Here is an 11,531-nt window from a genome sequence, read left to right as displayed (position 1 = left end):
GCATTTTACATGTTCAATAGACACCAACAAAATTTTGAGGTACCAATGGTTTTTATTTTATATTTTAATATGTTTATATAAAAGTTTGTAATAATATATATTTTTGAAAAATTTTAAGATTCTTTTACTATTTTAAAACTTTTAAAATAATTTGTTATTTTTATATTTATATTTATAATTTTTACGATTTTTTATATGATTAGTTAAATCGATTAATTCTAATGGTCAAACTTAATAAAAAAGTGTTAATAAATATGATTAACAATAAAATTAAATTAATTTTAATATAAAACATATAAAACATTTTCTTATAATACATAATAATTAAAAATTATTATTTATTTTATAAATAAATATTCAAAAAATTTAGTTAAACGTATTTACTCATGATTTTAGTTTAACTTTAAATTTTATAACATTATTTTTAAATTTCAAACAAATTTAAGTTCACGGCTTGATTAATTGTATTTATTGAATAATCTATTAGAATATATTCATTTAATTTTAATTAATATACAAAAATATTTTGTTAATTAACTTTTTAAGATTTAATTGTGTGTCCCATTATATCAGTTTAATATTTTGTGTTGACATCTAATGAAAATATGAAGCATTTATATATTTTTTGAATTTTGAATAAATTTAAGATTTTCTCATCAATTATTCTAAATTTATTTTATGATGATAATTATTAAGTTTAATTTTAATTAGATAATCAATAGTTTAAAATTTAGATAAGTACTTAATTAAATAAAATTATGTTACCTTTAAAATTATCTCCTTTATATTTTAACAATAATTATTTTAACTTTCAATAATCATAAATTTATTAAAATTATAATTTAAAAATTTAGAATTTCTGTGGTAGCAACTTAAACACACTTATAAGTAGCTCACATACTTTGCAACCAAAATTACAATTTTAAGTATGACATAAAGTATCAAAGTCTTATAAATAACTTTCATTGTGTCTCTTCCACCATATTTGTTGTTAGGCGAAACTTTCAGTTTTTCAGTATGAGTTTTTTGCAAGTGCTGAACAAATCTGAGTTCAGAAGTCTTTTTCAACAAGTAGAGGTGGATAAATTAAATGCTCTAATCGGTCAGACTCCATATAGTCTAAGATTTTTAAGCTTTTAAAAGTAGATTTGATGATAATTTCTTCTTTAGTTTTTTTTTTTTTCCAGTTGGGAATAATCTAAACAACACTTTATTATTTTTTCTATTATTTGTTTGAAACTTTGTACTCTCCTTTTCAAAAGAAGTACACTTTTTTTTATTTTAAAGAGAAAAATACTCATTTTAAATGAAAATAAATTAATTTAAATTTTAAATATATATATATATATATATATATTGGTTACATATTTTAAAATAAAATTTCATCACCCATTTTAGAATATTTTAATAAAATACAATTTTCACAAAATAAAAAATTTATTATTTAAAAATACATGGTAAGGAAAATATACAAAAGATTAAAATGCATTGAAAAATAATAAATTAATAAATTAAAATAACAAAAAGTAACAATTAAATAAAAAGTTGGTTTCATTATATGTCATCTTGAATGAATTTTTATTTTAATTGCATTCCATTATATGATTTCTTTTACTAATATAAAATTCTTATATTTTATAAGTTAAATTGTGAAACAAATTAAAAATAATAATGCTATTATGTTATAATTTATGCTAATTAGATTTTTTTATCAAGATTTTAAGGATTATTTATAGGAATGAGATTTTGGAAAAAATTTAAAACCTTTTTGAAAAACTTTTTAAAACATTTATTATAAATATATTTTATAAATAACAAAATAATGGATTCCAAAAACGTTTTTCATCTATATTTTATCTAGGAAATAAAATAATTTAAGTTTTATTAAATATCATATTTAATTAAAAATATATAAAAGATAATTTAAAGTGATTTAATTTTATTTATAATATCAACAACAAAATTATTTTATAATTATAATACATTTTAATTGATAGATAGAAATAAACTGGTGTATTTTGAAGTAAGAGAAGAAAAGAAATTTGTGGGTACAAGTAAAATAGATGAAAATGGATGTTAAACCAAAACTAAAAACACATTCAACTTAAATCTGAATAGGAATCTTAAACTCGTTTGAATCATTATGGGGCTGTGAAATGACTTTGAAAAAGAGTTGACCAAAGCAATTTGGGAATAATTATAAAATTGTTGGTTGCACTACCCCTCCTCTCTAGAAGATTTCAACAAAATTGCAAATTGAATGATGATATTCCATTTTTTTTTTATTTCTAAAATATGAATTTGGATGTCAATACAACTAAAGATAATATGTAAATACAATATTTAAAATTTCGCAAATTATTCATACCCAAATGCAAATAATCTCATCTCTAAAACAATTAAAACTCAATTTAGTAATCAATTGAAATTTCTAATCCACCATAAATCAATCACATATCATGTGATGTGGCAGCTAAGTGAAAACAATGATGATGTGTCATTAGATGTGGAGGATTTAACTGATTTTTCTAATTTTTTATGATTATTTAATTAATTTTAGAAATTATTAAAATTATCTAAATTTTATTTAAAATTTATATAAACTTTATAAAAGGAGTAGTGTTTTTTTTTAAATTTTTTATAATGTTTAGTAACTTTTTATCTTTTATATATATATATATATTAAAAATTTTATAATATTTCAATAATTTCTAAAAGAAAATCAATAACTTTTTAATAAAAATTACTACTATTCTTATTAACTTCCTTCACATCATCTCTTCTAACCAAAACTATTGCTTATCACTCACATTAAGCCATCAAATACTAAGGGTGCGTTTGGTTCGCTGTATTGGATTAGAGGTGTAATAGCAAATCAACTGTTTGGTTGAATGTAATGGAATAGAGGCGTAATAGTAATCTTGTGTTTGGTTGAATGGAATAGAGATGTAATAGCATAGTGGAAAAAAAAAAACTAAAATGACTAGAATACCCTTAGCATAAATTTGTTTTGGTAAATGATTATTGTTATTGTTATTTAAATTTTAATAAGATTATTATTATCAATAATAAATATTTTAATCATATTTAAACATAATTATTATTAAATATATTTTAATTAAAATATATAATTTAATAAATTTCTTAATAATTAGCGAAATTTGTTTTGGTAAATTATTATTGTTATTGTTATTTAAATTTTAATAAGATTATTAATATCAATAATAAATAATTTAATCATATTTAAACATAATTATTATTAAATATATTATAATTAAAATATATAATTTAATAAAATTCTTAATAATTAATATTCTTATATGAATTTACTCAAATCATAATATATGATCTTGTAAAATATAAATTAACATAATTATTATTAAATATATTATAATTAAAATATATAATTTAATAAAATTCTTAATAATTAATATTCTTATATGAATTTACTCAAATCATAATATATGATACTATAAATGAAAATTTGAAATAATTAATATTAAATATATTTTAATTAAAATATATGATTTAATAAAATTTAAAATAATTATAACTAATAAATTATATTTTATGAATTTGTATAATTTAAAATATTTATTATTACATATAATTTAATAATTAATATTAAATTTCATAAAATTCTTGATAATAAATTTTCTTATATGAATTTATACAATTTAAAATAATTAATATTAAATATAATTTAATAGTGATATATAATTTCATAAAATTCTTAATAATAAAATGTTCTTATATGAATTTACTAAAATCAATATATAACTTGAGAATTATATTCGAATAAACATAATTAACTTATATTAAGAAAAGGTTAGATGAAAATGAAATTGTACATCATAATCCATATGTTATATAGTTTTACAACATCAAAAAGTTTGAACATTGATATTTAATGGTGAGAAAGAAATCTTGACCCATTCCAATCCAGACATGAAGGTAAACTAAAGAAAACGATCATTTGAGTTGGATGATCGAATTTTACTCAAAGCATCATACTGCGATCGTCGGTTAAACCTTCAATTGACCATAAGGTGAATATAAATTTGAAGCTTTCTCTTCCATCTTTTGATGTTCTTCTAACCTGTTGAACTACCACCTGGAGGCAATACTCCTCGATTTGATCGCCAACGGCTGGATTTTTCCCCAACAAAGTGGCGACCTCATCAAATGAAGAATACACATTATCACGAGCATCGATTTCTTCTTTCTCTTGTTTGAAGATGAGGAACCCCTTGGTCTCTATCTCCTCGCGGATCTGTACCAGAAACATCCATGTCGTTTAAAGAGACGTCGACCTTGATCATAGAATGTGTTTCTCTCTTCATTCATATCGTAGTACGTTCATCCTCAGATGTATTTCTTCAAGAACATCAAGAATTGCTTGAGCGTCTTTCCCATCCTGATCTCTTGCGTATATGGCGATAAAATTTGGTTGTAGTAAGGGAAAGAACGATGTCTGAACTGATAGGCTTCTTTGTGACTCTAAAAAAAATAAGGAAATCATATTAGTTATAAATTTTGTAAAAAAACAAATAAATACTTGAAATACATTTTACCTTTAGATAGGATTCCCAAACTGCATCTTCAGCAACAACGAGCTACCTATGCTCGTCCCAACCAAAACCGCTGTTGTTTTGGCCATTAAGCATGTCGTAAACGACTGACTATTCCCTTTTTAGGCACCTAATCCGAGATTCAATATTTGGCTTCGCCTTCAACATTGCTCTTGGTAAAGCCTTTTCTAGCATTTTTTCTAGCTCGTTCAAATAATCGGCCTTGAACCCGGTATCAGCATTAAATGTTCCTACATTGTGCAAATCCACCATGCAAGAAACCAAGGCTGCATCTTCTTCTGGAATCCATTTTTTTTTGCTTCCTCGAGAAGCTTGAGAAGAAGCATGTGATTGTGGAACACCTGACATTATTATCTTAAGAAAAAAAAAACAAATTAACATTATTTACTTTTTTAATATCATGAATCAAAAGGTGATGGGAGATGACATGTAAAAACATTGCCACTTGCTCATCAACAAGCATGTTTCTGGACGACTTCAATCCCCCTAACGATTCTAACATCTCACATAGTTTAAAAAAGGCAGTTCTATTCATCCTAACCTGTTCAATACAGGTCTCGTCACTAGCATATACAAGCCTTTTCACATAATCCCATTTTGCATAAAAATCTAAGGTGTAGGACCTAATCATTGGTCTATAAGTATGTAGGCTAAGGCTGGCACCCATTCTAAATAAGAACCAAATCGCAATTCTACAGATTTCCAACCATATTGTCAATGCAGACCAATTCTTTTCGCCTCACACTTTGTGCAATTAAAGGCGCATTTAGTCATTCTTGCAACATATTAAAATTAGAACTCAGATCAATCCCCGAAGTTGCAATTACACATTATCAATATATTTATAAATTATTAAATTTTTCGTCTTCGTAATTAAAATTTGTAGGTATATGTATAATTGAACTAAAATTAATTGTTGGTATTTGTTAGATTATAACTAAACTCATTATGATTTAATAAAGTATAAAGCATGTTCAAATTTGTAGCTTTTGCTTTTGAGTTCAAAAATAATTTTCAAAAATAATTACGATTTAGAAAGTTGTTTGTTTGGTATTACATACGGCTCTAACACTTTTGAGAAGCCATTTATGAAGTAATACTATACTAGGCTTAATAATTATTAATCAAATTTTTTACCAAATTTATTACTAATCATTAAATTTAAGGTAAATTGCACCTAAAGGTAATAAAATTGTTAATATATTTAGCTAATGTGTCTCAACATTTCTAAAAACTTAAAAAGAGAAACTGTAAAATAGACCTTCAAATTAGTTAACTAACTATTAAATCAACATTATAAATGTTTATTTAAAATTTAATTTTAGACTTTAGAGAAACAAATTATTAAAATAAATCTCGTATAAGATATCTTTTCAATTAATAAAATAGCTAATTCATTCAATTTTTGTTGAGATATTGTTAATCTTGAAGAAGATTTTATCAATTTTAATTTTGAGAACATTTTCTCCTTTCTTGTAACAAAAACATGAGTAATTAACATTATACGCATTTGAAAAGGAACGAACTCTTTATGAATAATTATGTCAATTGAGTGTCATTTTATAATTTGATAATTTATTTGAAAATAATATTATAATCAATTCAATTAAATAAGAAATTTGAATATTATTGTACATTATAAAAATTTATGTTAGCATTTTAATCGGTTGATGTACGAATTATATTTTAATTAAAATATGAAGATTTAATCTTAAATTTGGACATTATATAAGAATCGAAATTGGAACTTGATTGATTGTTTGAGTCTTTAATAATTAATTCAATAATTAAAAATAGAGAGCTTATTATATAAAAAAAGCCTTGTAAATTAATTCAATAATTATTTGACTCTTTAATAATAACAACATAATTAACCCTATAAAATAATATCAAAACTTGCAAAACTGCAATTAATAATGGCCAAAACAAGCAGGAACCAGAACCTATAAAATAATATCAAAACAGACGCAACAATTTCCCCTTTCATCTTCTACTCACTAACAACAACTAAACAATTTCTGAATTGAAAAAACAGCACTAACAACATTTTCCACTGTAAACTCCTTCAAACAACAATCAGAGTATCACAAAGCTGCCGAATTTAAATGGCAATTCACAAGTCTGGATCAGTCATTAAGCTAACTTAGAAAATGTAGCCGTAATTGCTCACTGCCTCAAGTCTGCATTTAAGCTTATTAACTTTGATTGCAACCAAAATGAACCTAATGGTTCTGTACTACTACCTATGAAATAATAAACATAGCTTAAACAACTTCAATTAACATACTTGCATGCCTTAAAAGTCTTTGGATTACAAAACAAAGGAAAAGAGACAACAATCTTCCATGTATCAGATGTAAGATACAACCCTAAACCCAACACCATTCCACTTAAGCTAAGCAAACTGGAACAAAATCTAGCCAAAAGAGCAGAGCATTACTAACAACAAAATATAAACAAACCAAACAGACCAAACAAACCAAGACGCAACAACAACTAAAATTACGCAAAATCTCCATTGTTTGGAATTTGAGCAGATTAAGTATGCCAAACAACAACTAAACAATCATAAAGCTCATTAGCATGCCAAAGAACAAAAACAACAGATCGAAAGCAGTTAAGTAGGAATAGCAAGGGAGAGCAGATTCGTCCCCTCAAGTTTCTCTTCACAAATCGCAAAGGAGTTTTACTTGGGGAGGAAAACTAACCTGTAACCAGGGAAATCGGGGAAGAGTTCGATGAACAACAACCTGTAATGAGAAAGGGAAATCGATTAACTCCCACAAATAATGCAATACAGGCAAGAACCGAAACAAAGAACCGAAGCAAATAATGCAATACAGGCAAGAATCGAAACAAACTATTTAGCCCTAAAATTATGTCTTCCAATCGAACATGCAAAACAATCTTTGGAAAAACCTCTGGAAAACTAACCGGGTGAATGCAAAATCGGGCAAGATTGCGATGAAGAAGGTGTCTGAAATAAGAAAAGGGAAATCGATTTGGGTTAGTGAACAGTTAAAATAAAACAGCAAATCGGTTCCTCCTTCTTGATAAAATGAAGAAAATCAAAGAAACAAACTCAAATCAATGACGGACTGAGTGGAAGGGAAAAGAACTTACCTTTGCAAGGAGGCGTCGGAGAATCTGAAGGCTGAGGACGAGGGCAAAAAACGGAAAAGGAGAAGGGGAAAACACAGATTAGGGAATCGGGGATGAGGGAGCGTAATAGTTATTACGCGCAATAACTGCATAGGGGGTATTGGATTACACGCGGATTGGGATTACAGCGAACCAAACGGTGTAATAGTAGTGGGCACGCTGCATAGGGGGGGAATACGCATGCATTCCCCCCAACCAAACGCGTTGCAAATTCATTCTCTCTAGCCTCTTACTTGACATCACATACAAGTCCGATCATCATTGCACTTCAAGCTGCCCCTATTTTTTATCATTGAAACCAAAGGCTCCAAATCTTTAAAATAACAAAAAAAACTATATATTTTATACTTCTTAATTTTTATAATTTTTAATAATTTATAATATCTTTTATCATTTTAATAACTTTTTTATAATTTTTTCGTAGTTTTTATTTTTAAAAGTTTCTATAATTTATAAAAAATTATCATATTTTCACTTTTCATATTTATTAATATATATTAATAGTATTTTATATTTTTATGTTTTTAATTTGTTAGAATATTTTAATAATTTTAAGTTCAAATAATAAAAAATTAAAAGATTAATTAAGTCTTTCATGTTAATATTTTTTCATGTCAAATACTACAACAATCACCACATCATCATTTTTTTTACATTAATTGTCACGTCAACCACCACATCATTTAATAACTCCTCACGAGTTTCTACGAAAACTATATTTTTAAGGCTATATTGATTGTTAACTTTCTATTAAAGGCTTATTGATACTAGAAATCCTATCACACACGCGTATGCATGTGAAAATCACAGATTTAGAATGCAAATGTGTGTTTAAAACTAGCGTACATTAAATAATGAAATGTATGACTTGAAACTAATTAATCATAATAATATATGAAATATATACGATATTAAAATAAAAAATAAATTGTGAGTAAAACATAATTTAAACACATAATACATAAGATAAACAATACTAAATGCACTACAATTATTTACCATGATTTTCTCAATAATTGAGATTTAGTATCTAATTGACTTGTGATATTAACTCAATTGATAATATATACAACTAATAGAGATAATAACTTGTGCATATTAAAATAAAATGTATAAAATACATTAATATATTATTAATTTAATTGCTATGAGTTCAAATCTCATTATATACATATTTTAATTAGTTTTTGTTAAAATGAAAAGATTAAAATTCTCTCAAATAATTGTCTTATTTTAATTACAAAAAAATATTTCTGTAATTTTTAATCAATTGGTGACCCAATTGGGAATGATGAATTTTAAATATTTTTAAAGAAAATTTCTTAACACTTAAGTTGTATATTTCTTAAAAAACCATAGAAGTGGTGTATGAAAAAAAGAATAAACTACAGATTGAAATTCAAAGTCAAGAAAATGTGATATTGTATGGAGAAAGCCGTCTATTTTCGCAGTGAATTACCTCATTCAAGACGTAGATTAGTAGACTACGGATTATTGTGACCAACATGTCAGCAACTTTTAGAAAGTCGGCAATCACGCGATGTTACGTGGTACTAGAATTTTGTGCATTTATTATATAGATGAAAATATTTTTTTTATTCGTTTAATAAAAGTTTATTTTGGTCTATTCATGTATAGCTCTGGAATTAAAAAAAAAAAATTAGTGGGTGATCGTATCAAATTTGTTACTGTATGTGTGCATGGTCAAATATTATTCTATATATGTAACTAATTAGGAATGTTCATAATAATTAATAAATCACAGTTACGTGCATACATTAGTTAGTGACAAAAAATACAGGCCATAAAAAGCCATCATAATTAGCAAAAATCAGAAATGGAGAGCATAGAAGGCCAGTTTCCATATCCATGGCACCAACATTGCAAAATTCTTCACTTGGTTAGTCTATTTTTAATTAAAGTTTTCAAGTATTGAATTTTTATGCTAAATTGGTCACAGAATTGGCAGGTGAGGCATGGACAGGCTTTGCACAATGTCGAAGGAGATAAGAATCCAGAAGCTTTGTTGTCTCCCAATCTATTTGATGCACAACTCACCCCATTAGGATTGAAACAGGTTTCATTATAATAAAAAATGCCTCAAACATAAATAAATAAAAATCATAATAACTTAATGGCTTTGTTTCTTTTAACAGGTTGCTAAACTGCGAAATGAGGTTCATGCCAGTGGCCTGTTTAATAGGATTGAGTTAGTTGTCACTTCCCCTTTATCAAGGTACTTTTTCATTTCTACTAAACCATAATATCCAAATTTCATGGCAAGAGCTAGAATTGTGACCATGAAACAAGGATACTGTGAGAATGCAGAGCGATGGAGACTGCTAGCGGATGTTTTGGAAGGGAGGGAGAGAATGCAGTGTCCTCCTCAACTCCTAAAATCATGGCAGTTGAGCTTTGTCGAGATCGCTTAGTAAGTTGAATTTTTTGTATTATTTATTTAAATTATTTTGTTTTTTATAGGATTTGAAAGTGAATGCTAATTGAGACTGATGCAGGGAGTTCGTCCATGTGACATGAGGAGAAAGATGAGCGATTGTCGCTCGCGTTTCCCTTGGATCGATTTTTCAATGGCAAGTATACATACTTACTTTTAACAATTATGCTTAATTAATGCATCACATTCTCATTTCATTTGCTTTAATTTGGTCAGATGGATGTTGAAGACGATAATCTTTGGAATCCAGAGCTTCGGGAGTCTGAGGAAGAACTTGCTAAAAGAGTAATCAAGTTGTTGAATTGGTAAGTCGGAAATTTTTAAAAATGATTATATGAACCAACTGAATTAAATCTCGAATTTATGTTATATTAATTGATAGGGTATGGAAAAGGCCAGAGAAGGAGATTGTAGTAGTAAGCCATGGATTAGTTCTTCAACATATACTCATAAATTTACTTGCAAATTCCGACTTTAATCCAACTCTAACACCAGCGTTGTGCAAACGGTGAGGCCCCCTTGCTTAGTTTCACTAAATCTTTTATTACTATTGTTATTTTTATATCTAGCTTTGCTTCATCATAATTGAGTTAACCTGATGTTTGATTTCAGTTTTGACAATTGTGAGCTTCGTTCAGTTGTCGTATTGGATACAAGGTCAGTTTTGTTTTCTTTTGTAAACTTGATGTTTGGTTTGAAGATCGAAAGTGAAGCATGGTTTGAAAATTTGCAGCAAAATAGAAAGGGAACGGTGGGCATGGCTTTGCAGTGATGACAAAGCAAAGGATGTGTTAAAGCAATGTGGTCATCATTCAATTGACGTTGCTACTTGTATATACCTAAAGTCGTCGCTGGTTGCGTAGAGTAGAGGGTGCTCTCTTAACCCTTTCACTGCAATTTTCTACTTTTGTAGCAGAATGTCAACATTCTTTACTTTATTATATTACACATAATTCCCACCTATCTCCTAATATTTATTTTTAAATAATATATTTATTAAAGATTTACATAAAAATCAAATTGTTATGATTAACTTTTTTTTATTGATTTAATCCAAATTCAGATGAACTAATAACCAATAATTGATTTTGCATATTTCTTTTTTCTGGACCAATTAATTGGCCAAAATGAATTGAGCTCAAATTAATGGAGTATTGGAAGCTAAAATTCATGATATCATTGCTCTTTGTGGACCATTTTAATTTGAAAAATTGAAGCCTGAGAAGTTAACTTCCCATGTTGGAGTGTATTCTTTGCTTCTTTTCAACATCTTTGAAAAACCATGATTTGCTTACCTTATCATGTGAATACAACCATAGCAT

At 26.6% G+C, this 11,531-nt stretch overlaps 2 protein-coding genes across 2 annotated transcripts; one reads left to right on the top strand and one right to left on the bottom strand.

Moving 5' to 3' along the window:
- Positions 1-4,447: 4,447 nt before the first annotated feature.
- LOC105784453 (uncharacterized) lies at positions 4,448-7,919 on the bottom strand. The gene is made up of 5 exons (XM_052627061.1): positions 7,716-7,919; positions 7,527-7,569; positions 7,301-7,342; positions 4,575-4,946; positions 4,448-4,500 (listed from the first exon to the last, which is right to left on the bottom strand). The coding sequence occupies exons 1-4, from the start codon at positions 7,844-7,846 to the stop codon at positions 4,683-4,685; spliced, it is 480 nt and encodes a 159-aa protein (XP_052483021.1). The 5' UTR covers positions 7,847-7,919; the 3' UTR covers positions 4,448-4,500; positions 4,575-4,682.
- A 1,633-nt stretch (positions 7,920-9,552) lies between these two features.
- Positions 9,553-11,173, top strand: LOC105781869 (phosphoglycerate mutase-like protein 1). The gene is made up of 9 exons (XM_012606395.2): positions 9,553-9,654; positions 9,724-9,831; positions 9,911-9,990; positions 10,083-10,185; positions 10,271-10,345; positions 10,426-10,514; positions 10,592-10,717; positions 10,822-10,866; positions 10,943-11,173. The coding sequence occupies exons 1-9, from the start codon at positions 9,592-9,594 to the stop codon at positions 11,070-11,072; spliced, it is 819 nt and encodes a 272-aa protein (XP_012461849.1). The 5' UTR covers positions 9,553-9,591; the 3' UTR covers positions 11,073-11,173.
- The last annotated feature ends 358 nt before the right edge of the window (positions 11,174-11,531 follow it).

The sequence above is a fragment of the Gossypium raimondii genome, chromosome 13, assembly GCF_025698545.1.
Source record: "Gossypium raimondii isolate GPD5lz chromosome 13, ASM2569854v1, whole genome shotgun sequence".
Classification (NCBI taxonomy): Eukaryota; Viridiplantae; Streptophyta; class Magnoliopsida; order Malvales; family Malvaceae; genus Gossypium; species Gossypium raimondii.
Note: the sequence above shows the minus strand (reverse complement) of the source record. Positions and strands in the feature narration are given on the sequence as shown.

Bases quoted from the DNA above. Each gene is read 5' to 3' on its own strand.
- LOC105781869 (XM_012606395.2), top strand. From the start codon at position 9,592: ATGGAGAGCATAGAAGGCCAGTTTCCATATCCATGGCACCAACATTGC. The intron at 9,832-9,910 runs GTTTCATTATAA...TTCTTTTAACAG, and splicing joins CCCCATTAGGATTGAAACAG to GTTGCTAAACTGCGAAATGA. The intron at 10,867-10,942 runs GTCAGTTTTGTT...GAAAATTTGCAG, and splicing joins GTTGTCGTATTGGATACAAG to CAAAATAGAAAGGGAACGGT.
- LOC105784453 (XM_052627061.1), bottom strand. From the start codon at position 7,846: ATGCAGTTATTGCGCGTAATAACTATTACGCTCCCTCATCCCCGATTC. The intron at 7,343-7,526 runs GTTAGTTTTCCA...TTCTCATTACAG, and splicing joins CCCGATTTTGCATTCACCCG to GTTGTTGTTCATCGAACTCT. The intron at 4,947-7,300 runs GTTAGTTTTCCT...TTTTTTCTTAAG, and splicing joins CCCGATTTCCCTGGTTACAG to ATAATAATGTCAGGTGTTCC.